Here is a 23,268-nt window from a genome sequence, read left to right as displayed (position 1 = left end):
CTGGGTGTGCGGGCCAGCAGGGCGCTCTGGGCGCATGGAATGCCCAGGGTACACGCGCGAATGGGGTGCTCCAGGCACCGGTGGCTGGCGACTCTCACTCGCAGTGCGCGGGCCGCTGGGAGCGTTAGCGGTGCTCGCTCTGCAACCGGACCGGGCGCGCCAGCGGCTGCTCGCCACTCCGGAGTGTGAGCGGTGCTCGCTCTGCAACCGAACCGGGCGCGCGCCTGCGGCTGCTCGCGGCTGCTGCTCGCGGCTGCTGCTCGCGGCTCCCGAGTGTGGGCTGACTCACCACAGGCGCACTTCCTCGCGGCTTGAATGAACGTCCCTGCGGTAGCTTCCTCCACACCCTCGTCTCTCAGATTCAAATGATAACAGTCCTTTCGCTTTCAGTTTGTGTGGAACTCCGGAATGCTCCGAGGATAAATTTTTCTGTTTCTAGTTGATAAATTTGTTGTGATTTTGGGGAGATCTGTCGGACGCGCTGCTCACGGCGCCATTTCCGTGACGTCACTTAGGATCACTCTTATTGTGAGTTGTTAAATATAGCTATATTTTGGTTGGTCCTCGCTGGGTAGCTAAGTGGTTAGAATGTCATCCTGATACACCAAGGTTACAGGTTTGATCCTCAGACAGGGCACATACAAGAATCAACCAATGAATGCATTAGTGGTTGGAACACAGATTGATGTCTCTCTCTCTCTCTCTCTCTCTCTCTCTCTCTCCCCTCCACGTCCCTTTCTAAAAAAAAAAAAAAAAAAGTATATATATGTTTTTGGTTCCTTTGAAAGGAACCAAAAACTGATCTGAACATATATAGTGTGTCCGTAAAGTCATGGTGCACTTCTGACTGGTCACAGGAAAGCAACAAAAGACGATAGAAATGTGAAATCTGCACCAAATAAAAGGAAAACCCTCCCAGTTTCTGTAGGATGATGTAGCAGCATGTGCACATATGCAGATGATGATGTAACACCGTGTATACAGTGGAGCAGCCCACGGCCATGCCAGTTGAGATATAGACAGTATAGAGGAAAGTTCAGTGTGTTTTGTGGCTCGCTAAATTCGAATCCATGACCAAAATGCAACGTGAATATCGGCGCGTTTATAACGAAGCACCATCACATAGAAATAACATTGGTGGGATAAGCAGTTGAAGGAAATTGGCAGTTTGGCGGATAAACCCCGTTCTGGTAGGCCATCAGTCAGTGACGAGTCTGTAGAGGCTATACGGGATAGCTACCTAAGGAGCCCTAAAAAATCTGTGCATGAGCCCACATCGAACTGTACTGAATAGGTATGAAATTGGGAGAGTTTTCCTTTTATTTGGTGCAGATTTCACATTTCTATAGTCTTTTGTTGCTTTCCTGTGACTGGTCAAAAGTGCACCATGACTTTATGGACACACTGTATTTATAAGTATCCTTTCCTAGGGCATAAAGATATGAATGGAATTGGAATTGCTGGTCATTACGATATGGGTGTATCTAAATTTTCTGAATATTGCCAAACTGATTTCAATATGCTTGTACCAGTTAAAATCCTACCAGCAGCTTTTATAAACATAGTCATCCTGTATTCTTTCAATATTTGGTTACTTGGTATTTTAATAATGATGAATCTGCAGAGATAATGATACCATTATGGTATTATATGGTTTTAAAACCATGTACAGTTTTAAAAAGTCTAACAGGCCCTGGCCAGTTTGCTCAGTGGATAGAGCATCAGCTCAGTGTGGTATGTAAGTCCCAGGTTCAATCCCCAGTCAGGGCACACATGAGAAGCGACCATCCGCTTCTCTTCCCTTCCCTCTCCCCTTTCTCTCTCCCGTCTCCTCTCACAGTCAGTGGCTCGATTGGTTTGAGCGTCAGCCCCAAGCACTAAGAATAGCTTGGTTGGTCTGAGTGTTGGCCTCAGGCTCTGAGGATAGCTCAGTTTATTCAAGCATTGGTCCCAGACAGGGGTTGCCGGGTGAATCCTGGCTGGGGCACATGTGGGAGTCTGTTTCACTCTTTGTACTTTAAAAAAAAATGTATAACATACAGTACATTCCCCAAAGTACAGAAATCAAATTATAAGTCTGATGAATTTTATAAAATGAACATCTTCATTTAACCAGAGCTCAAATTACATCAGGTAATAGAACACTACCAGCATTCCAGAAGCCTGATTCTTATTCTATCCTTAATACCTACGTCTCCCAAAGATAACTATTCTGTCTTCTATAGCCAGAGATTAATTTTACCTGTACTTGAATTTTATGTAAATAGAATCACACAATATCTCTTTTGTTTAACATTAAATTTAACATGCAACATGTATGTACTATGCAACAATATTACATAGTGTGACTATGTGAGATTCATCTATGTTGCTTCACCTAGTTATAGGTCTCCTATTATTATTTAAATTTTTTCTTGCATGAACATACCATACTTTATTTATTCATTCCATTATTGATTGGCATTGGGTTGTTTTCAGATTGGGGCTATAATGAACAGGTTGCTATGAACATACTTGTACATGTCTTTCAGTGCACGTATGAATGCATTTTGGGTAACTATTTAAGAGTGAAATTCTGTGTCATAGGTTAGCTTTAATATATACTAAAAATTTTCCTAAATGGTTGTATGAACTTACACTTCTGACTTCATTGTAGAGCAATAAACTTTACAAGAAGCTTTACTAGAGTAAAGAACAATCATTCATAATACAAAGGTTAGTCCACCAGCAAGATATAACAGTTCTAAATATATGTACCTTCATTGACTTCAAATATATTTGACAGAACTAAAAGAAGTAGTAGACAAATCACAATTGTAGTGGGAAATTTTTAGCACTTTTCTCAATAACTGATAAAAAAATCAATATAAACCCAGTAAAATATATAATATTGGAACAATGTGATTGACAGACTTGACCCACTGATATACATAAAACTGTGTTCTTTGCAACTGCAGTATATATTATTTTCAGGTGCACATGAGGCATTTATCCAAATTAATTATATTCAAACCATAAAGGGAATTTCAGAGGGTTGAAATAATACTATATGTTGTTTTTTTTTTTATCACAGTGAAATTCAGCTAGAAGTCAGTAACAAAAACATAATTAGAACTATTCCAATATTTTGGATTTAAGCAATGTATTTATAAATATCGTGAATCAAAGAAGAAATTGTAGTGGAAAATAAAAATATTTTTAACTGAGCAATAATAAAAATATCAAAGTGTTGCTAAAGCTGGCACTGAAGAAAATATGTAGATGTAAATGCATTAGTTGGTAAAGAAGAATGCTGAAAAATTGATCTATGTTTTCATTTCAAGTAGTTGAAAAGTGGACTCAAACTCCAAAAATAAAAAAATAGAAAATAAGAGCTCAAATAAATATTTATGTATATTAGAAGATAAAGTGAATGTACAGTAGAGAAAATTAACAAAGCCAGAGGAAATAAATTAACAAAGCCTGAAGTTTATTTTGGTGATTAATAAAATGGATAAACCTGTAGAAAAATTTAGAGGAAAAAAAGGACATAGAATGCAAAATACCAACTTTTAATTTGAGAAAAAAAATGCTGATAACTACCTTTCAGGATGAGTTCTCAATGAGTTCTTGGTTGGTAGCTGGGACTTAATTGCACAATATAAGATCATTACAACTTTAGCTGGTAATCATTATGCTGAATCCCTTTTTATACTTCATTGGACATGTAAGTTCTTTTTTTTTAAATTTTACTTAAAAAATTAAATTTAACAGGGTGACATTGATTAATACGAGAACATAGTTTTCAGGTAAATATTTTTGTGGTATTTGAACTGTTGATTATATTGTTTACCCACCACCCAAAATCAAATGATTTTCCATCACCATATATTTGTCCCTCTTTACTCCCTAATCCTCCCCCACTATCCCCCACTGTCCCTTTTCCTGGTAACCACTCCATTTTTATACATGTATATGAGTCTTAATTTTATATCCCACCTATCTGTGAAATCATACAGTTCTTAGCTTTTTCTGATTTACTTATTTCACTCAGTATAATGTTCTTAAGGTCCATCCATGTTGTTGTAAATGGCAATATGTCATCATTTGTTAGGGCTGAGTGGCATACCATTGTTTATATGAACCTCATCTTATTTTCTCAGTCCTCTATTGAAGGACACTTTGGTTGTTTCCGTGCTTGGCCACTGTGAACAGTGCTGCAATGAATATGGGGTGCATGTGTCTTTATGTACCATACATTCCCACCAGCAGTGAATGTGGGTTCCTTTTTCTCCACAGCCTCTCCAACACTTATCACCTGTCTTGATAATAGCCCATCTAATTGGTGTGAGGTGGTATCTCATTGTAGTTTGGATTAGCATTTCTCAAATTCCTAGTGAAGATTTGCATTATTTCATATATTTGTTGGCTATTTATATGTTTTCTTGGGAGTAGCATCTGTTCAGGTCCTCTCCCCATTTTTTAGTTGGAATTCTTGCTTGTTTGTTGCTGAGCTTTGTGAATACTTTATATATTTTGGATATGAACCCTTTATCTGAGCTGTTGTTTGCAAATATCATCTCCCATTTAGTTGGCTATTTGTTTTGTTGTCTTTTTTTCTTTTCTTTTCTGTGCAGCAGCTTTTTAGTTTGATATAGTCCCATTCGTTTATTTGTCCCTTTACTTCCCTTGCCTTTGGAGTGAAATGCATAAGTTGTTCTCTATGGCCAAGGTCCACAGTTTCAGTATCTTATGTTTTCTTCTATGCAATTTATTCTTTCAGATCTTATACAGTGTGTCCATAAAGTCATGGTGCACATTTGACCAGTCACAGGAAAGCAACAAAAGACGATAAAAATGTGAAATCTGCACCAAATAAAAGGAAAACCCTCCCAGTTTCTGTAGGATGATGTGGCAGCAACTGCACATGAGCAGATGATGACGTAACACCGTGTATACAGCGGAGCAGCCCACGGCCATGCCAATCAAGATGTGGACAGTACAGAGGAAAGTTCAGTGTGTTCTGTGGCTCGCTAAATTCAAATCCGTGACCAAAGTGCAACGTGAATATCGGCGCGTTTATAACGAAGCGCCATCACATAGGAATAACATTACTTGGTGGGATAAGCAGTTGAAGGAAACCGACAGTTTGGTGGAGAAACCCCGTTCTGGTAGGCCATCAGTCAGTGACCGAGTCTGTAGAGGCTATGTGGGATAGCTACCTAAGGAGCCCTAAAAAATCTGTGTGTAAGACCACATCGAACTGCACTGAATAGGTATGAAACTGGGAGAGTTTTCCTTTTATTTGGTGCAGATTTCACATTTCTATCGTCTTTTGTTGCTTTCCTGTGACCGGTCAAAAGAGCACCATGACTTTATGGACACACTGTATTTAGGTCTTTGATCCATTTGAGTTTCTTTTTGTGCAGGGGGACAACTGTAGTCAAGTTTCATCTGTTTGCCTGTGGCTTTCCAGTTTTCTCAGCACCATTTACTGAAGAGGTTTTCTTTTCTCCATTGTGTATTTTTGGCTCCTTTGTCTTAGATGATTTGTCCATATGTATGTGGTTTTATTTCTGGGCTCTTTGTTCTGTTCCATAGTTCTGTATGTCTGATTTTCTGCTAATATCATCCTGTTTTGATTATCATGGCTCTGTAGTCAGTGTGATACCTCCATCTTCATTCTTTTTTCTCAGGATTGCTTTGGCTATTTGAGGTTTTTCATGGTTCCATATGAATCTGATGATTTTTTTGTTCTATTTCTTTAAGAAATGACATTGAGATTTTGATGGGGATTGCATTAAATTTGTATATTGCTCTGGCAATTTTAACTATGTTGATATTTCCAATCTCTGAACATGGAATATTTTTTCATTTCATTGTGTCTTTTTCAATTTCTTTCAATGATGGTTTGTAGTTTTCAGTATATAGGTCCTTCACATCATTTGTTAACTTCATTCCTAGGTATTTTATTTATTTTTTTGTTGCAATTGTAAAACGAATTTTTTTTTTTTTAGTTTATTTTTTGAAGTTTCATCATTGGCGTATAGAAAAGCAATAGACTTTTGGATATTGATTTTGTATGCTGAGACTTTACTGTATTGATTTATTGTTTCTGATAGTTTTTCGGTGGAGTCTTTGGGGTTTTCTCTATATAGAATCATGTCATCTGCAAAAAGTGATACCTCTACTTCTTTCCCAATAATAATGCTTTTTATTTCTTTCTTTTGCCTGATTGCTCTGGCTAAAACTTCCAGCACTATGTTGAATAAGAGTGAAGAGAGTGGGCAGCCCTGTCTGGTTCCTGATTTTAGAGGAAAAGCTTTCAGTTTTTCACCAATTAGGATATTAACTGATGGTTTATCATATATGGCCTTTATTATGGTGAACTACTTTCCTTCTCTACCCATTTTATTGAGTGTTTTAAACATAATGGGGTGTTGTATCTTATCAAATGTCTTTTCTACATCTGTTGATAGCAGGATCATATGATTTTTGTTTGTTTTGTTGAAGTGGTGTATTACATTGATCGATTTCCGTATGTTGAACCATCCTTGTGCTCCTGGAATGAATCCCACTTGATCATGATGTATTATTTTTTTAATGTGTTGTTGTAATTGATTTGCTAGTATTTTGTTTTGAATTTTTGCATCTGTATTCATCAGAGATATTGGTCTGTACTTTTCTTTTTCTGTGTTGTCCTTGCCAAGTTTTGATATGAGGGTTATGTGGGCCTCATAAAATATGTTAGGAAAATACTGCTTCTTTTAAAATTCAGCCCAATGGACTCCCTTCAGGAATTGAAACAGAATGACCCTTGATGGCATAAAATTACAAACCCCAAACCATAACCACAGGAAGAGCCCAGACGAAGTGGGAATATATGAACAAAACTTGGATCCATCATTCCATTAGTCTTAGCATCTTATTTCCTTTTAACTGATACTGCAAGTGGTCTTAACCAGACCCAAATGGTACAAACCCCAAGTGGCATGAAGCCCAAGTTGTAGGGATTGCCTACCAACTGGTACCACAGTGGTCCTAACCAGACCCAACTGGTACAAAGCTCAAGTGGCAGGGATAGCCTGCCAACTGGTACCACACATGGTCCTAAGTGGACCCAAGTGATACAAAGTCCAAGCTGCATGATGCCTATATGGCACAAAACCCAAAGGGCATGGATAGAGGACCTACCCAGTCCTGTAGTCTCTCTGTTCCCCAGAAACCCAGTTCATTTCACCAGCCAAGCCTTTTAGGTGGCTGATGCCTTGAGAAGGAGTACAGGGAAATTCCTGGAGAAAAGCTGCTGGCATTGCTAATAAGCCCCTACAGTTACTCTCCTTGGGTTGGCCAGCCATAGGCAGCTGCGACCTCAGCCTGAGCTCTCCAGGACCTAGCAAGGTTTACACTGTCCTGGAGGAGTCACCAAAACTGTAACCAAACACACAAATGCAGGTTCTTCTTCCTACTACAACAAAGTCAAAATCACGACAGGCGTTGGTGCAAAAGGAAAGAGGTTATTTAGGTGCCATGACCTGGGAGAATGGTGGACTCCCATCTTAAAGACCATCTCGCTGTCCTGCTCCAGCTCATGGCTCTTACATGAATAGAGAGGGGAGGGCTTTTTCCTATCCAATTATCTTGCTAGTTCGGAGGTGCTCTGGCCCTATCCATTTATGTTTCTAGATTTTGGAGTACACAGGCCCTTTTCATTCATGTTGCTAGCTTATGGCACACTTGAACCCTGTCCATTCATCTTTCTAGCTTTTGGCACTTCGAGTATAAGAATCTATCACTGCAACCATCTTGGTCAGTGGGGGAGACTCCCTCATGCTCCCTGACTGTCTATCGTAACAGTATCATAAGACCAAGGGAAGTAGATATAGTTCTATCTGTTCATTCTGAGAGTTGTAAGGCCCATATGGTTTACAGAGTATTTCTTTGCTTCTCCAGGCCTGCCTTCTCAGAACACTATTCTTTTTCAGGAGAATGGCTCTGAGGAGGACCGATAATCTGCAATACTGAAAGCCATGGCCCAGGTGAGTTATTTTTCTTACCTTCTTGACAGTGTTCTTTTAAAGAAGTCTTTAAAATAATTTAAGGGCATGCGAGCATTTGCTTTCCTTCAGGGTCCTCCTTCAGGATCCTGGTCCCCATTTCCTTTCATTCTAGCCACATAATCCTATACCATTCCTAAGTGCCCCTCTTCTTTTCACCCAGGATTGATATTTTGATTCAGTAAATAATTGAGCATCCTTTTCTCAGCCCTCTCCCAGGGACTGTGATGGAGAGGAAGTGCACTCTATTAAAGGAAACAAGAGGAGGTTTGTAGAATGAACTTGTCCTGTCCGGACGGTGATTTGTTTCAGGTGGAAGTATGAATTGCTGGGAACAAGCATGGAAAAGATTATCTCTACAGATCAGTATGCTCCAGTAAGATAGGATGGAAGATGGTAGATTGGTGAAAGCTCTCCTGATTTAGAGGCTTTGGGGGATTATGGAATTAGTAGCTGATGACAAGAGTTCTGCAAATCTTTAGAACACAGAGGAGAAAAGTCCAATGTAAGGTTGAAAGGGAATTGTGGGTTGCAAGGCATTTTTATATGAATAAAAGTTCTATGAACCAGTTTTCTTTATCTCAGAAATAAATATAGGGGTGATAGATGATTATAGGGCGTTCAGCCAATTTATGAATTGTTGAGACCATACCATCAGAAAAATAATTATTAAAGAATTTGTTTTAATAGGAAGTTATTTTTATAGTAAGGCACAATTGTGAGCTAGAGTTTATGAGAAACTTGTCAGATGCTGTTTTAGAGATATTACTGTTTTAATAGGTATTTGTCACCCTGGCTGGGTAGCTCAGTTAGTTGGAGTGTCGTCCCGAAGCACAGAGGTTGCTCGTTTGAGCCCTGGTCAGGGCACATACAGGAGCGGATTGATGTCCCCCCCCCTCTTTCTTTCTCTCTCACTCAAATAAATAAATAAAAAATTTAAATATTAAAAAAAATGTATTTGTCAAAATTTTACATGTTAGAAATTCAAGGAGTATTTTCTTTAATTTTTATTTACTGATTTTAACACAAGAGGATGAGAAAGAGAGGAACATCTATCTATTCCTGTATGTGCCCTGACCAGGGGTCAAATGGGCAACCTCTGTGCTTCAGGATGATGCTCTAACCAATGATCTGTCTGGCCAGGGAAAAAATTTAGGGAGTGTTAAGAGTGGACCTCTTGCCTGATCAGGCAGTGATGCAATGGATAGAGCATTGGCTACGGACGCTGAGGACCCAGGTTCAAAACCCTGAGGTCACTGGCTTGAGCATGGGCTTATCCAGCTTGAGCGCAGGGTCACTGGCTTGAGCGTGGGATTATAGACATGACCCCTTGGTCACTGGCTTGAGCTCAAGGTTGCTGGCTTGAGCAAGGGGTCACTGGTTAGGCTGGAGCCCCTGGTCAAGGCACATGTGAGAAAGCAGTCAGTGAACAACTAAGGTGTTGTAACTATGAGTTGATGCTTCTTATTTCTCTCCCTCCCTGTCTGTTCCCCCCCCTCTTTCTCTCTCTTGCTTAGAAAAAAATAGTAGTGCTCTGACCAATTATTTCATCTTACTCCCTAAAGGGAGACACCCTCATCTCTTTTAGCTGATTCCAGTGGAATTTGTCCATATTTTAAGTTAATATCGCTAAACTGGTATTTCTTAATTAATAAATATTTAAACATTTTCTAGTTTTTTCTTTCTAAGGTATGTGTGAATTTAGATTTGTCATATCAGACTCTCTGCTTCCTTTCCACACAACAGCATTATATCACAATTTTGTTTAAATCAATGCTTTACTTGATTAGGACCTTAAAAACATTCTATTGTCACCACTCTCTACTATCTAGCCTTTAAAAACTTTTATTATAATAAAGTCTAGGCACAGAAAAGCTGTCTTATGAACTACCATTTATTCTCCATTCAGCTTCAATGATTATCAACTCAGATTCAATCTTGTTTCATATCTACCACTACCTGTTTCTTCTACGCAAACTCCCCTACCTTCACGCCCACACACAAGATCATTTTGAAGCAAATACAAATTACTATATATACAATATCTCTAAAAGATAAAGATTATTGTTTTAAAAAAGAACCATTATGCCATATTGCATCTAAAAAAGTTAAAAATAATTTATTAATATCGATAGTCAGTGTTCAAATTTCCATTCTCTAATTTTTAAATCATTTATTTAAATTAGAATATAGATAAGGACTGTGCATAGTGGTTGATTGTTTCTTATGTCTTTTATTTGTAGGGTACCCTTTTCATCTCTTTTCTTCCTGTGCAGTTTATTTTTAATTTTGTTGTTTGAAAAGAAAAAAAATTGATTTATTTGTCTACTCTACTGATTGCATTTCTGTGGTATCATTTAAATGTTTTCTATAAATTGGTTGTTAGGTCTTGAAGCTTCATCAGATTCAGTTGAATTTTTTGTGAAGAATATTTCATGGGTAGCGATGTATGGTTTCATTAGGAAGCACATTATAACTGCTTCTCTTTCCTTTTGTAATATTAGCCAACCATGGAAAATTATTGTCTACAATCCTTAATTTGTTGAAGGTTGCAAAATGATTTTAATTTTGTCATTCCTTTTCATAGCTTAGGTGGAATACTATCTGTAAAATAAACTCCTTATCAACTGTTTGGTTACCCTGAAGACAGTTCATATAGGAAACATTTGATTCTTTCCCTTTTTTATCAGTTTCTTTTAATGAGTTTATTTCTTAGAATCCTGCAAAAGTGACCTCCTTTTTCTGTTTAGTATTGTTGGTGAGCTCATGGATTTAAACTTTTTTATTTTTACAGAGACAGAGAGAGAGAGTCAGAGAGAGGGATAGATAGGGACAGACAGACAGGAACGGAGATAGATGAGAAGCATCCATCATTAGTTTTTCGTTGCGACACCTTAGTTGTTCATTGACTGCTTTCTCATATGTGCCTTGACCAGGGACCTTCAGCAGACTGAGTAACCCCTTGCTCGAGCCAGCGACCTTGGGTCCAAGCTAGTGAGCTTTGCTCAAACCAGATGAGCCCGCACTCAAGCTTGCCACCTCGGGGTCTCAAACCTGGGTCCTCCGCATCCCAGTCCGACACTCTATCCATTGCGCCACTGCCTGGTCAGGCGGATTTAAACATTTTTGATCTGATCAGTCCATTACATTTGATACCCAAGTTCTATCAGTTTTTGGCCAGTAGGAGGCTCTTCAGATTGACTTCCGAGTCCTTTAAACCTGCTTCTAATAGACTTTGACATCTCTCTTGCTTTCTGATAGAGCAGAACATTCAAACTTATCTTTTTATTTCTAGGTCAATCCTGTAATCATCTCTTTTCCCAAAGAAACTTGGTTGCCTTTATTTAAATCTGATACTTAAAGACTACATTCTAGGCCCTGGCTGGTTGGCTCAGTAGTAGAGCATCGGCCCCACATGTGGATGTCCTGGGTTTAATTCCTGGTCAGGGCACACAGGAGAAACGATTGTCTGCTTCTCCAACCCTCCCCCTCCCCTTTCTCTCTCTCTCTCTCTCTCTCTCTCTCTCTCTATCTATCTATCTATCTTTCTCTCTTTTCTCCTCCAACAGCCATGGCTCAAATGGTTTGAGTACATCAGCCAGGGCACTGAGAACAGTTCCATGGAGCCTCCTCCTCAGGTGCTAAAAATAGTTCTGTTGCAAGCATGGCATCAGATGGGCAGAGCATTGATGCCACATGGGGTTACTGGGTGGATCCCCATCACAGTGCATGTGGCAAGGAATCTGTCTATCTCCCCTCCTCTCACTTGGAAAAGAAAAAAAAAGACTACAGTCTAGACATTAGCAATGCTTATTGCTAGTGTCTAGACCTTTTTTAAAATTAAGTATAGTTTGTATATAATCTATATTGGTAATATTAGTTCCATATATAAATGGAGTGATTCAACATTTTTATACCTCTTAGCATGTGAACAGCCCACTAATTCCAGTAATTATCTGTCACCATCTAAATTTATCACAATATCATTGACCATATTCCTCTTCTACTTTTCTCCCATCCCCTTGTCCCCTTCCTTACTGTAACCATCCCTTTGGTCTCTGTTTCTGTGAGTCTGTTTTTGCTTTGTTTGTCTGTTCTTAGATTCCACTTATAAGTGAAACCTGTATCTGTCTTTCTATGCCTGACCTATTTCACTTAGCATAATACTCTCTGGATCCATCCATGTTATCACCAATGGCAAGAGTTCATTCTTTTTTTAGTGCTGTGTAATGTTCCAGTGTGTGTGTGTGTGTGTGTGTGTGTGTGTGTGTGTGTACACACATACACCACATCACCTTTCTCCATCTATCAGTGGAAGTTGTCTCCAAATCTTGGCTATTGTACATAATATTACAGTGAGCACAGGGGCCACATATATCTTTTCAAATTAATGTTTTTGGTTTCTTTTGATGAATACCCAGAAGTGGAGTTACTGGGTTGTATGATACAGTGGTACCTTGAGATATGAGTTTAATTTGTTCTTTAACCGAGCTCATAAGCCAGTCAACTCGTATATCAAACAAATCTCTCCTATTTAAAATAACTGAAACAGATTTAATCCGTTCCAGCCCTGTGAAACATTCCCAAACCATCCTAAATAATGAAAAAAGACATGTTTTTAATTAAGAAACACAAATGTAGACTTTACCAATGCATAACAAAATATATGAAATAAAAGAAAAAAGTGTTATTTAGTACTGTATTCTTACCTTGGAGACAGACAAGTGCGGCTAACGGAGGTGAATGGTGGAGGAGGAGGGAGGGAGGAAGGGATGCAGGCACTGTAGACACGTAAACTAAAACTGCACTTTCTTAACACTAAATGTAAACTAAAACTGCATTTTCTTTACTTTAAACAAAAACTAAAACTGCACTTTCTTTACTTAAAATGAAGCCACAAAAACTTAATTGTAAAAAAATGCATTTTCTTAACTTTAAACTTAACCTAAGCTTAACATTACGTATTTTTCATTTAATCAGCAGCTGTTTTTGCCTTTTTTGGCTGCACTTTCGGCACTTTCTCTTGCAGGACTTTTGAATACAAATCTATCCAAAGAGGTTTGCTTTTGCCTGCCTTTTAAAATGTATGGAAATGTGACAAACAAGGGTCATTAAAAAGTGCTGAAGCACGACCAGTTGGTTTCTTTTAATTTTTTTATTTAAATCATTTTTTAATTTTCAATTACACTTGACATACAATATTATAGTATTAGTTTCAGGTGTATGCTGTAGTGACTAGACATAATATAACTTAATAAGTGATCATCCCAATAAATCTTTTGTATTTTTCTGAAGCTGGAAACGGGGAGATACAGTCAGACAGACTCCCGCATGTGCCCGACCGGGATCCACCCGGCACGCCCACCAGGGGCGACACTCTGCCCACCAGGGGGCAATGCTCTGCCCCTCCGGGACGTCGCTCTGCCGTGACCAGAGCCACTCTGGCGCCTGGGGCAGAGGCCAAGGAGCCATCCCCAGTGCCGGGGCCATCTTTGCTCCAATGGAGCCTTGGCTGCGGGAGGGGAAGAGAGAGACAGAGAGGAGGGGGGGTGGAGAAGCAAATGGGCGCTTCTCCTGTGTGCCCTGGCCGGGAATCGAACCCGGGTCCCCCGCATGCCAGGCCGACGCTCTACCACTGAGCCAACCGGCCAGGGCCCCAATAAATCTTATAACCATCTGACACTATAAATAGTTACTAGAATATTATTAACTATATTTTCTATGGTGTACTTTACATCCATCCCCATGACTGTTTTGTAACAACCAATTTGTACTTCTTAATTCCTTCACCCTTTTCACCCTTCCTCTCATCCCCCCAATACCTCCTAACACTTCTCCTTCCATCCCCAACAACCCTCCCTTCTGGAAAACCATCAAAATGTTCTCTGCATCTATGAGTATTTCTGTTCTACTTGTTCATTTCTTTTATTTCTTAGATTCAATTGTTGATAGATAAATGTAGTTATTTACATTTTCTTTTTCATATTTTTTATCTTTTTGTTCTTCTTTTTAAGAAAGATGCTTTAACATTTCATGTAAGACTGGTCTGATCGTAATGAACTCCTTTAGCTTTTTCTTGTCTGGGAAGCTCTCTATATGTCCTTTGATTCTAAATTATAGCTTTGCTGGGTAGAGTAATCTTGGTTGTGGGATCTTGCTTTTTATCACTTTAAATATTCCATGCCTATCCTTTCTGACCTGAAAAGTTTCTGTTGGGAAATCAGTTGACAGTCTTATGGGAGCTCCCTTGTAAGTAACTAACTGCTTTTCTCTTGCTGCTTCTAAGATTCTCTCTTTATCTTTAACCTTTTGAATTTTAATTATGATGTGTCTTTGTGTGGGCCTCTTAGGGTTCATTTTTTCTGCACTTCCTGGATTTATCTTCCTTCACCAGGTTAGGGAAGTTTTCCGTCACTTTTTTCAATAGGTTTTCAGCTTCTTGCTCTCTCTTCTCCTGGCATGCCCAATTATGCGAATGTTGCTACATTTGAAGTTGTTCCAGAGGCTCCTTTTTACCACCTTCATTTTTTTGGATTTTTTTTTTTCTTTTTGCTGTTCGGAGTGGGTGTATTCTGCTTCCTTATATTCCAAATTGATGATTTGATTCTTAGCTTAATCTCTCTACTGTTGAGTCCCTGTAAATTCTTCTTCATTTCAATTAATGTATCCTTCATTTCTTACTTTTTTTATGGGTTGTATTCATTAAATTCATTGAGCATCTTACAACCAGTGCTTTGGACTCTGCATCTAGCTGATTGCTTGTATTCATTTTATTTACTTATTTTTCCTTTTTTAAGATATTTTTTAATTCATTTCTTAGGATAGAAAGAGAGAGAGAGAGAGAGAGAGAGAGAGAGAAGGGGGGGGAGAGCAGGAAGCATCAACTCCCATATGTGCCTTGACCAGGCAAGCCCAGGGTTTTGAATCGACAGCCTCAGCATTCCAGGTTGATGCTTTTATCCACTGTGTCACCACCGATCAGGCTCTTTATTTTTTCTTGAATTTTGTTCTGTTTTTTCATTTGGGACATGTTTCTTTGTCTTCTCATTTTGGTAGCCTTCCTGTGTTTGTTTCTGTCCTGTTTCCATGAAAATAAGACCTAGTGCAATTTTTTTCAAGCTTAGAAATATAAGGCCTCCCCTGAAAATAAGACCTAGCACGTCTTTTGGAGCAAAAATTAATATAAGACACTGTCTTATTTTCAGGAAACAGGGTAGTTTGTTGTACATGGAAATAGAGTCACAAGAAATTCTTGATGGAATTCAGTTTGGCTGGTTATGCTGATGTTTGTGATGACATGACTACAGTATATTAATAAATGTTGATTTTTTGTTCAACAATAAATGTGAATTCTTGTTCATGGAAATATAAGGCCTCCCCTGAAAGTAAGACCTAGCGTGTCTTTAGGAGCAAAAATTAATAAAAGACACTGTATTACTTTCATGGAAACATGGTATATATTAGGTAGGTTCCTGTATCTCCTGTGCTTGGCAGAATGGCCTAATAAAGTAAGTATCCTATGGGGTCCAATGGCCCAGCCTCCCCATTTACCCAAACTGGGCATTCCAGGTACACCCACTCCTTTTCCTCCACCCCCGTGGGCTGTGCACACCCTGATGACCCTTGATTGCTGTTACACATCAACTCCCAGGCTGATTGGCTGCAAGGACTGGCTGCAACCACAACCACTGTGTACAGTCAGCTGTGCAAGGGCCCACCCCAGAGAGCAGGACTGTAGCGGAGCTCTGGTGCCCACGGACTCTGCCCCTTGAGTGTGTCGCTTCAGGAGGTGGTTGGATGGTGCTTCAACATGGCCTGTAGCTATCCACTGGGTGTGCTGGCTCTGGGCCTCCTGGGCGGTGCAGACCAAGGTTAGCTACTACCTTACCTATATTCTGCCCTGGGCTACCTGGCATGAGCTACAAAGCAGTCTCTGAGCGGCTGCTGCTATGCTGGGCTTGGAGGTACGCAGGTGAGGCCAAGCTGGGAATCAAACCTGGCTGCTGCTAGTGCCAGGTCTGGGGCCACTTAGCAGGAGGTACAGGGCATGCTAAAGCCAGATGCTGCTTGTTGGAGAGATTTTAGGGAATTCTGAAGTGTGAGCCAAGACTGGTCATTTGTATGGAAAAGGCACTGGAAACAGCTTGGTTGGGACTGCAAGTGAGTGGGACAGGGCCTCAGGGAATCAGCAGGGCAGGGCAAACAGTGTGAGTCAGGTTGATAGAGATTCGGAAATGGTGCCCACATGCTTGCTTTGTTGGGCCAGGGCTCAGAAAAGGAACAATGACTTCTGTCAGCACTTCTTTCTGGTAGTAAGTTACCCCTGCAGCTTTTGTCTTGATTCCAAACAATTCAGTTCCTCCCTATAAGTCCCTGGTGGCTTTCAAGATGCTGGAGCACAGAGCGAGTGAACCAGAGTAAGACCATTGGCAGGCCATTTAAGAGCAACTGCCTGGGACTCTAGCAGCCCTCTGTCTCACTCAGCTACATTCTGCACTGGTTTTTACAGCCAGAATTTATGAGGACTTGTCTTCCTGGTACTGGACCCTGAGCTGGGGGGCCTGGTGTGGGGCTGGGACCCCTTGCTACTCAGGGGGACTTCTGTAGCTGAGATATCAACTCTGATTTTTATCCACTCACATGGGTGTCAGACCTATTTGTTACTGGTCTCCACCCCTTTTACCAGTCTCAGTGTAGCTGCTTTAAATTCCTAGTTACAGGACTTCAATTCAGCTAGGTTTCAGGCAGTTCTGATGATGGCTGTCCTGTAATTTGTTGTAATTTTTATGTGCTTTGTTTCTTTGTTTTTGATAAAAGTAAAATAAACTTACTACTTTTGCTTCTATTTTTGAGATCCAAAGATTCTGGTTGTTAGTGACACCATTCTAATTGCTCATTTGCTTCACTCTACAATACAAGCACAATAGTCTGAAGTATTTCTTTTATTGCACAAGAACACATATGTTTATTGTTTCAGGAATCAGTGATGTTCAGGGATGTGGCTATAGATTTCTCTCAGGAGGAGTGGGAATGCCTGGACCCAGATCAGAGGGACTTATACAGAGATGTGATGCTGGAGAACTATAGCAATCTGCTGTCGATGGGTAAGGTCATCTATACCAGTAATTTAGAATTCTTCTCTGGAATGTCTTTTTCTTCCATAGTGAATTTCTCAGCTGCTTTTTGAGTTACCAGCTGAATTTCTGCTCCGTGTTCCCAAATAAATGGTTGGAGCTGAAATGAAGAGGAAGAGTGTGAAACGTGAAGCTCCAATTGGCTATGGCTGAAGCTTCATCTTCTTTCTTTGGCTGTTTCTGGCATCTCTTTTTTGATCATCAAGGGACTGGATCTTATTTATGGATCTGATTTACCCAAGCATAACTATGTGATATATATTTTCTTATGAACAGGACTTTACATACCTAAGCCTCAAGTTATCTCTTTATTGGAACAAGGGAAAGAGCCCTGGATGGTTGGCAGAGAGCTGACAAGAGGCCTGTGTTCAGGTGAGTGAGAAACGATTAAACAAAGCAGGGCTTTACAGGTAATAACTCAGCTAATCAGTGAAGAAACAGTATCATCAAGGTGTTATCTTGGCCCTGGCTGGTGGCTCAGTGGATAGAGTGTTGGTCCAGCATATGGATGTCCTGGGTTCAATTCCTGGTTAGGGCACACAGGAGAAGTGGCCATCTGTTCCTCCCTCCCCTCCCTCTTCCCCTCCCTCTCCCTCTTCCCCTCCCATAGCCAGGGGCTTGATTGGTTCAAGTGAGGCCCTGGACACTGAGGATAGCTCAGTTGGAGCATGTCAGCCTCAGGCACTAAAAATAGCTTAGTACTCAAGCATCGGCTTCAGATGGGGTTGCTAGATAGATCCTGTTTGGGGCAGAGGAGTGAGTCTGCCTCACTATCTCCCCTCCTCTCACCTAAAAATAAAAAATAAATAAAAATATTATCTTGAAACTTACTATCAAAACCCTAGTTCTGTGAGAAAAACTTAAGTTCTTTTAGCATGAGTTCACAAATGATCTCTTTCCTTCCCTCACTTACTACTCTTATTACCCTTCATTATACCACTTAATTTCAAGTAGAAGGTGCCCTTCACTTCCCCTCCTAAGAAAACTATTATCCATATTTAAAATTCAGTTCCTTACTAGCTATCCTTTCCCTTAGACTCATCTAAATGTTTTCTGTTACTACTCCCCAAGTAAGATACATGTATGTGTACACATGCATGTATCTACACTGCTTCTCCCTTCCCAGTAGCTTCATTATAGCTGCCGGCATTTGGGCTCCTGACATTGTAGATGGAGCAGAATGAGCAAAGAGGAAATCGTGTGAGAGGAGATCAGCAAGCTAGCAGGATTTGAGTGTTTGTGTGCTAGGTGCAGGTGGAAGGGAGAGTGTGCCTGCAGGTGATCGAGGGCTTGTAGACCTAGGTATGGACTTTGAATTCTATTCTGAATGAGGTAGGTTTAAAAAACATTTTATTCTGAATGAGATTATTTGAGCAGAGGAGTGACATCATATTTTTAAAGGATCACTCTAATTTTTGATTTCTTGGAATAGAATTTAAGGAGTTCATGAACTTGGATGAGAAGGGGAAAATATGCATCTTTATATTTAGTAACCGCTAAGTGAAATTTAGCATTTCTTCCAATTATGGTGTATGCAGCAGACCACAGTAATGTTCGTTCTGTGACTTTGACATTAATGGAAATCGACATTGAATTATGATTTATCCTCATCACTATAATTACTACTGTACTGCTAGGCTCACTGCTAGGTCTTACTGTTTAATGTTTTAATAAAGAGGCAGAGGAAAGAAGCCCTTTGAAGGCCCTTCTAGGAGGAGAAAGCTTGTTGTGTTTGAAGTACTGAAAAAAAAGCCGACGTTGTTGCACCCCATGAGCAAGTGAGAGTGGAATGTGAGTCCAGGTTGGGGAGACAAGCAGGAACCACATTATTCAGCCTTTGCCGGTCATTATGAGGAGTACGGATTTTGTGTGGTAGAAGGCAAGCCAAATGTCATTTTGGTTCCTGAATAGATTAAAGAATGTGAGACTTGGTGGGAGGACTGGGTTAGGAGGCTACTTTAGTGGTCTGAATAAGAGATGATTCTGGTTTGGAAGAGGGCATTGTCATGGAGATAGAAGGGCTGGAGATAGAAGGGGGGACAGTTTTAAAAGTTACTCAGAGGCTTAAGTAGATGAAAGTATCTGAAAGATAGAGGTAGGAGAAAAAAAGATTATGCTAGAATGAATTCTCTGTTTTTGGCTAGAAATTGTCATAATAGGCCCCACTTTGACATCATCAAACCATTTAATTTGCTTAAAATTTCTTTTTTTGGTAAGAAATTATTTCATAATGATATCTGTCAAATACTGAATACTTGTTCAAAGATAATTACAAACATTTTTCCTCACCCTTCCAGTAATTATGAGTTAATGGTCACCTCCCTTCCACAGCTAAAGAAATGGGGATTTAGAATGGTTAAATAGTTGCTTAGGAACATATGAGTTACAGAGTCGGGACTCAGCTCATCAGTCCACTTCTAGTTCCTATCATCTTTCCATTGTAGTATTTTGCACTTTGTTTTTTTCTGTGTCTTAAACTTAGCGGCCACTCCTCTCAGTCATTGTAGCGGGACATGAGCAAGTAAGTGTCTCTCTTCTAAGGTTAGCATCACAGAATTCCAAGGCAAACAATATTTTCACTTAATCCCCAGCACATAATATATTTTGAGTCTTCCCTATCTGCTATTCACATTAAAGTAAAATATAGTTCTATAACTTAGACTTATCTTGGGCTATTCCCCTGTGTGGCTTACCCTCTGTAGTCGCTTTTATATTTCATCCAGTATATTCTTTATTATGGAGCCTATTTGGTTTCTACCCCAATTGAGTATGCTGCAGTTTAATTGTGACAGTAACTACCCAGTGTTATTCCTCTGAGCAGGCCTTTAATGGAGTTCAGAGAATTATCCACTATTTGTAATATATATAGTATAATCATATACACTGTTTCTTACATGTACATACATGCATGCTTATATTGATGTATATAGAACTAGTCATTTTTTCATATGCTCGAGCATTGTATATTTACCAACTTTTTCAGATGATTCTGATCTACAGTCTGAGAATGATTGTGGTTTTCTATTTCCATAGTCTCTTCTGCTTTCTGCATTATACAATCATGCACCACTTAACAATAGGGATATATCTGAGAAAGTCATCATTGGGTCATTTCATTGCCATCTGAACATCATAGAGAGTATATTTACACAAACCCAGATGGCATAGCTTACTACTGTAATTGTGTGAGCTATACTTTTATACAGCTGGCAGTGCAGTAGGTTTGTTTATACCACCAGCTTTATCTAGAACATGTGAGTGATATGTTGTTGCACTACAACCTTAGAACAGCCAGGACATCACTAGGCAACAGGAATTTTTCTGTTCCATTATATACTTATAGCACAGACCACCATTGAATTTGTGGTCCGTAGTTGACTAAAATGTCATTATGGGGTACATGCTTGTACCTCACTACTTTCTATACATTTCTTTCATATTACACAGATATACTTGAGAACTATATGTCATTTACTACCAGATATTTTCACTTTAATTTTTCCATTTTTATCATAAAAGTTTTACTTTTCACAAATGGGGTGGAAAGAACATTTACCATTTTATTTTCTTTCAGATCTGGAGTCAATGTGTGAAACCAAGTTACTATCTCTAAAGAAGGAAGTTTATGAAATAGAATCATGCCAGAGGGAGATAATGGGACTTAGAAAGTATGGCCTTGAGTACTCCAATTTTAGAGATATTTTGGAATATGGAAGCCACCTTGAAAGACAACTGGGATATCAAAATGGACATTTCGGTCAAGAAATATTTACTCATGGATACATGCCTACATTTATTCAACAGACATTCTTTACTCTCCATCAAGTAATTAATAATGAAGAGAAACCCTATGAATGTAAGAAATGTGGAAAAGTCTTTAGTCAGAATTCACAATTTATTCAACATCAGAGAATTCATAATGGTGAAAAATCTTACGAATGTAAGGAGTGTGGGAAATTCTTTAGTTGTGGCTCGCATGTTACTCGACATTTGAAAATTCATACTGGTGAAAAACCCTTTGAATGTAACGAATGTGGAAAGGCCTTCAGTTGTAGCTCATACCTTTCTCAGCATCAGAGAATTCATACTGGTAAGAAACCCTATGAATGTAAGGAATGTGGGAAGGCCTTTAGTTATTGCTCAAATCTTATTGACCATCAGAGAATTCACACTGGTGAAAAACCATATGAATGTAAAGTATGTAGGAAAGCCTTTACTAAGAGCTCACAACTTTTTCAACATGCAAGAATTCATACAGGTGAGAAACCCTATGAATGTAAGGAATGTGGCAAAGCTTTTACACAGAGCTCAAAGCTTGTTCAGCATCAGAGAATTCATACTGGTGAGAAACCCTATGAGTGCAAGGAATGTGGGAAGGCCTTCAGTAGTGGCTCAGCACTTACCAATCATCAGAGAATTCACACAGGGGAGAAACCATATGATTGTAAGGAATGTGGGAAGGCTTTTACTCAGAGCTCGCAACTTCGTCAACATCAGAGGATTCATGCTGGTGAGAAGCCCTTTGAATGTCTTGAATGTGGGAAAGCCTTTACTCAGAACTCACAACTTTTTCAACATCAGAGGATTCATACAGATGAAAAGCCATATGAGTGTAATGAATGTGGAAAGGCCTTTAATAAGTGCTCAAACCTTACTCGACATCTGAGAATTCATACTGGTGAAAAGCCCTTTAACTGTAGAGAATGTGGGAAGGCATTTATTAGTGGGTCAGATCTCATTCGTCATCAGGGAATTCATACTGATTAATAATAAAAGTTAAAAACTCTTGTCACCTTACTAATATTTTAAACAAAAATTAATAATGTTTGAAAGTTATCATCTTTTGCTATTTTTGTTTTTTATTATATATATGTATTTAATCCAAATGTATTTCACCTTATGTTACGAATTCAGATTCTAAATTGACATTTACCCACCTGCCCTCCCCAATATTATATTAATTACAGATGTTCAGTAGTTATTTTCTTTCCCATTATTTTGTTCTACCTTCTTAATGTTAATGTTTTATTTTTTTATATTTGCTTGTATTTTAGAGCTATTTTTTCATTTTTGATCTACATATTTGTGCTTACATCAATATCACAGTTTAAATTGTGTGACCTTGTATTTTTAAAATTTTCTATAGAAAGTATACTGATTAACACAGTATAATCATTTTGTTTCACAAATTTATATTTTCTTATAAAACAGAAAACCAGGAACTAAAAGGCAAATATTTGTGATCGTACTAACTGTAGATGACTACTTTCAAGTTTGTAGAACACATCCTACCAGACTTTGTCTTTAAAGAAAGGGTAGTCATGGTATGCATATTGTATCTTTACCCGCTTTTATCATGCCAAAGAATATGATTCCATTTCAGTAAATGTAGATTTTTATTATTTTTAATGACATATTTAATGAAGTTTTTCAAAATTACTTTATTTTTCATGTTATGGTTGCATATAAATTGTTCACAGTTGTAAAATCTGCCTTGATTAATATGATTCAAAATTGATCTTTGTATGCTTGCTTTTTCTTTTAAACATGTATTTTAATTACTGAAATTATCCATATCTCTTCCTTGTAAACTGTTATGTTCTTTTTTATTGTCCTTAATACCAATCTTATACTAGGAAAGCAATTAACCATAATATCAAAGTTTTCTCTATCCTTCTAGGTTATTCTTTTTTTTTTTTTACTTTTAAATGTTAGTGGTGTTTTATTTTGTACATAGTAAATATAATTATGTTGTATGTATTGGTTTGTTGTGAGGATTCAATTAATGAATAAATTTCAAGTATTGGAACCATTTCTATCACATAGTAAAAGTTTTCCATTATTATCATTGATAAACTAATTTTTGTAATTATCTTATTATTTGTGGGAAGAATTTTAACCATGTTATTTACCTTTGTATAACTCAAAGAATTTGTAATGAAAAAAGAGAAGTGAGAATAATGTAGATAAGAAAGTTTTACTCATTATGCCTTACTAAAGCATGGAATTTTAGAAGGAAAAAAAAGTATGTATGAGTAGTATTTATTCATATTTCATCCTTTATGCTTGCTGTACAATCAGAAACCCTGTGGGTATAA

The 23,268-nt window shown here is 38.7% G+C and overlaps 1 protein-coding gene across 7 annotated transcripts in view; it reads left to right on the top strand.

Moving 5' to 3' along the window:
- The window catches only part of LOC136380489 (zinc finger protein 383), a 33,339-nt gene extending 10,370 nt beyond the window's left edge, over positions 1 to 22,969 (top strand). For 6 of the 7 annotated variants that reach the window (XM_066348322.1, XM_066348324.1, XM_066348319.1 and 3 more), the window contains 4 exons: positions 7,965 to 8,018; positions 17,014 to 17,140; positions 17,447 to 17,542; positions 20,745 to 22,969. In XM_066348322.1, coding sequence (XP_066204419.1) covers positions 8,010 to 8,018; positions 17,014 to 17,140; positions 17,447 to 17,542; positions 20,745 to 21,937 — 1,425 coding nt within the window. In that variant the 5' untranslated portion in view covers positions 7,965 to 8,009 and the 3' untranslated portion in view covers positions 21,938 to 22,969. The remainder of the gene's footprint in view (positions 1 to 7,964; positions 8,019 to 17,013; positions 17,141 to 17,446; positions 17,543 to 20,744) is intronic. The other variant, XM_066348326.1, reaches the window with a different exon arrangement.
- Positions 22,970 to 23,268: the final 299 nt, after the last annotated feature.

Source organism: Saccopteryx leptura, chromosome 9 (assembly GCF_036850995.1).
Source record: "Saccopteryx leptura isolate mSacLep1 chromosome 9, mSacLep1_pri_phased_curated, whole genome shotgun sequence".
Taxonomy (NCBI): Eukaryota; Metazoa; Chordata; class Mammalia; order Chiroptera; family Emballonuridae; genus Saccopteryx; species Saccopteryx leptura.
Note: the sequence above shows the minus strand (reverse complement) of the source record. Positions and strands in the feature narration are given on the sequence as shown.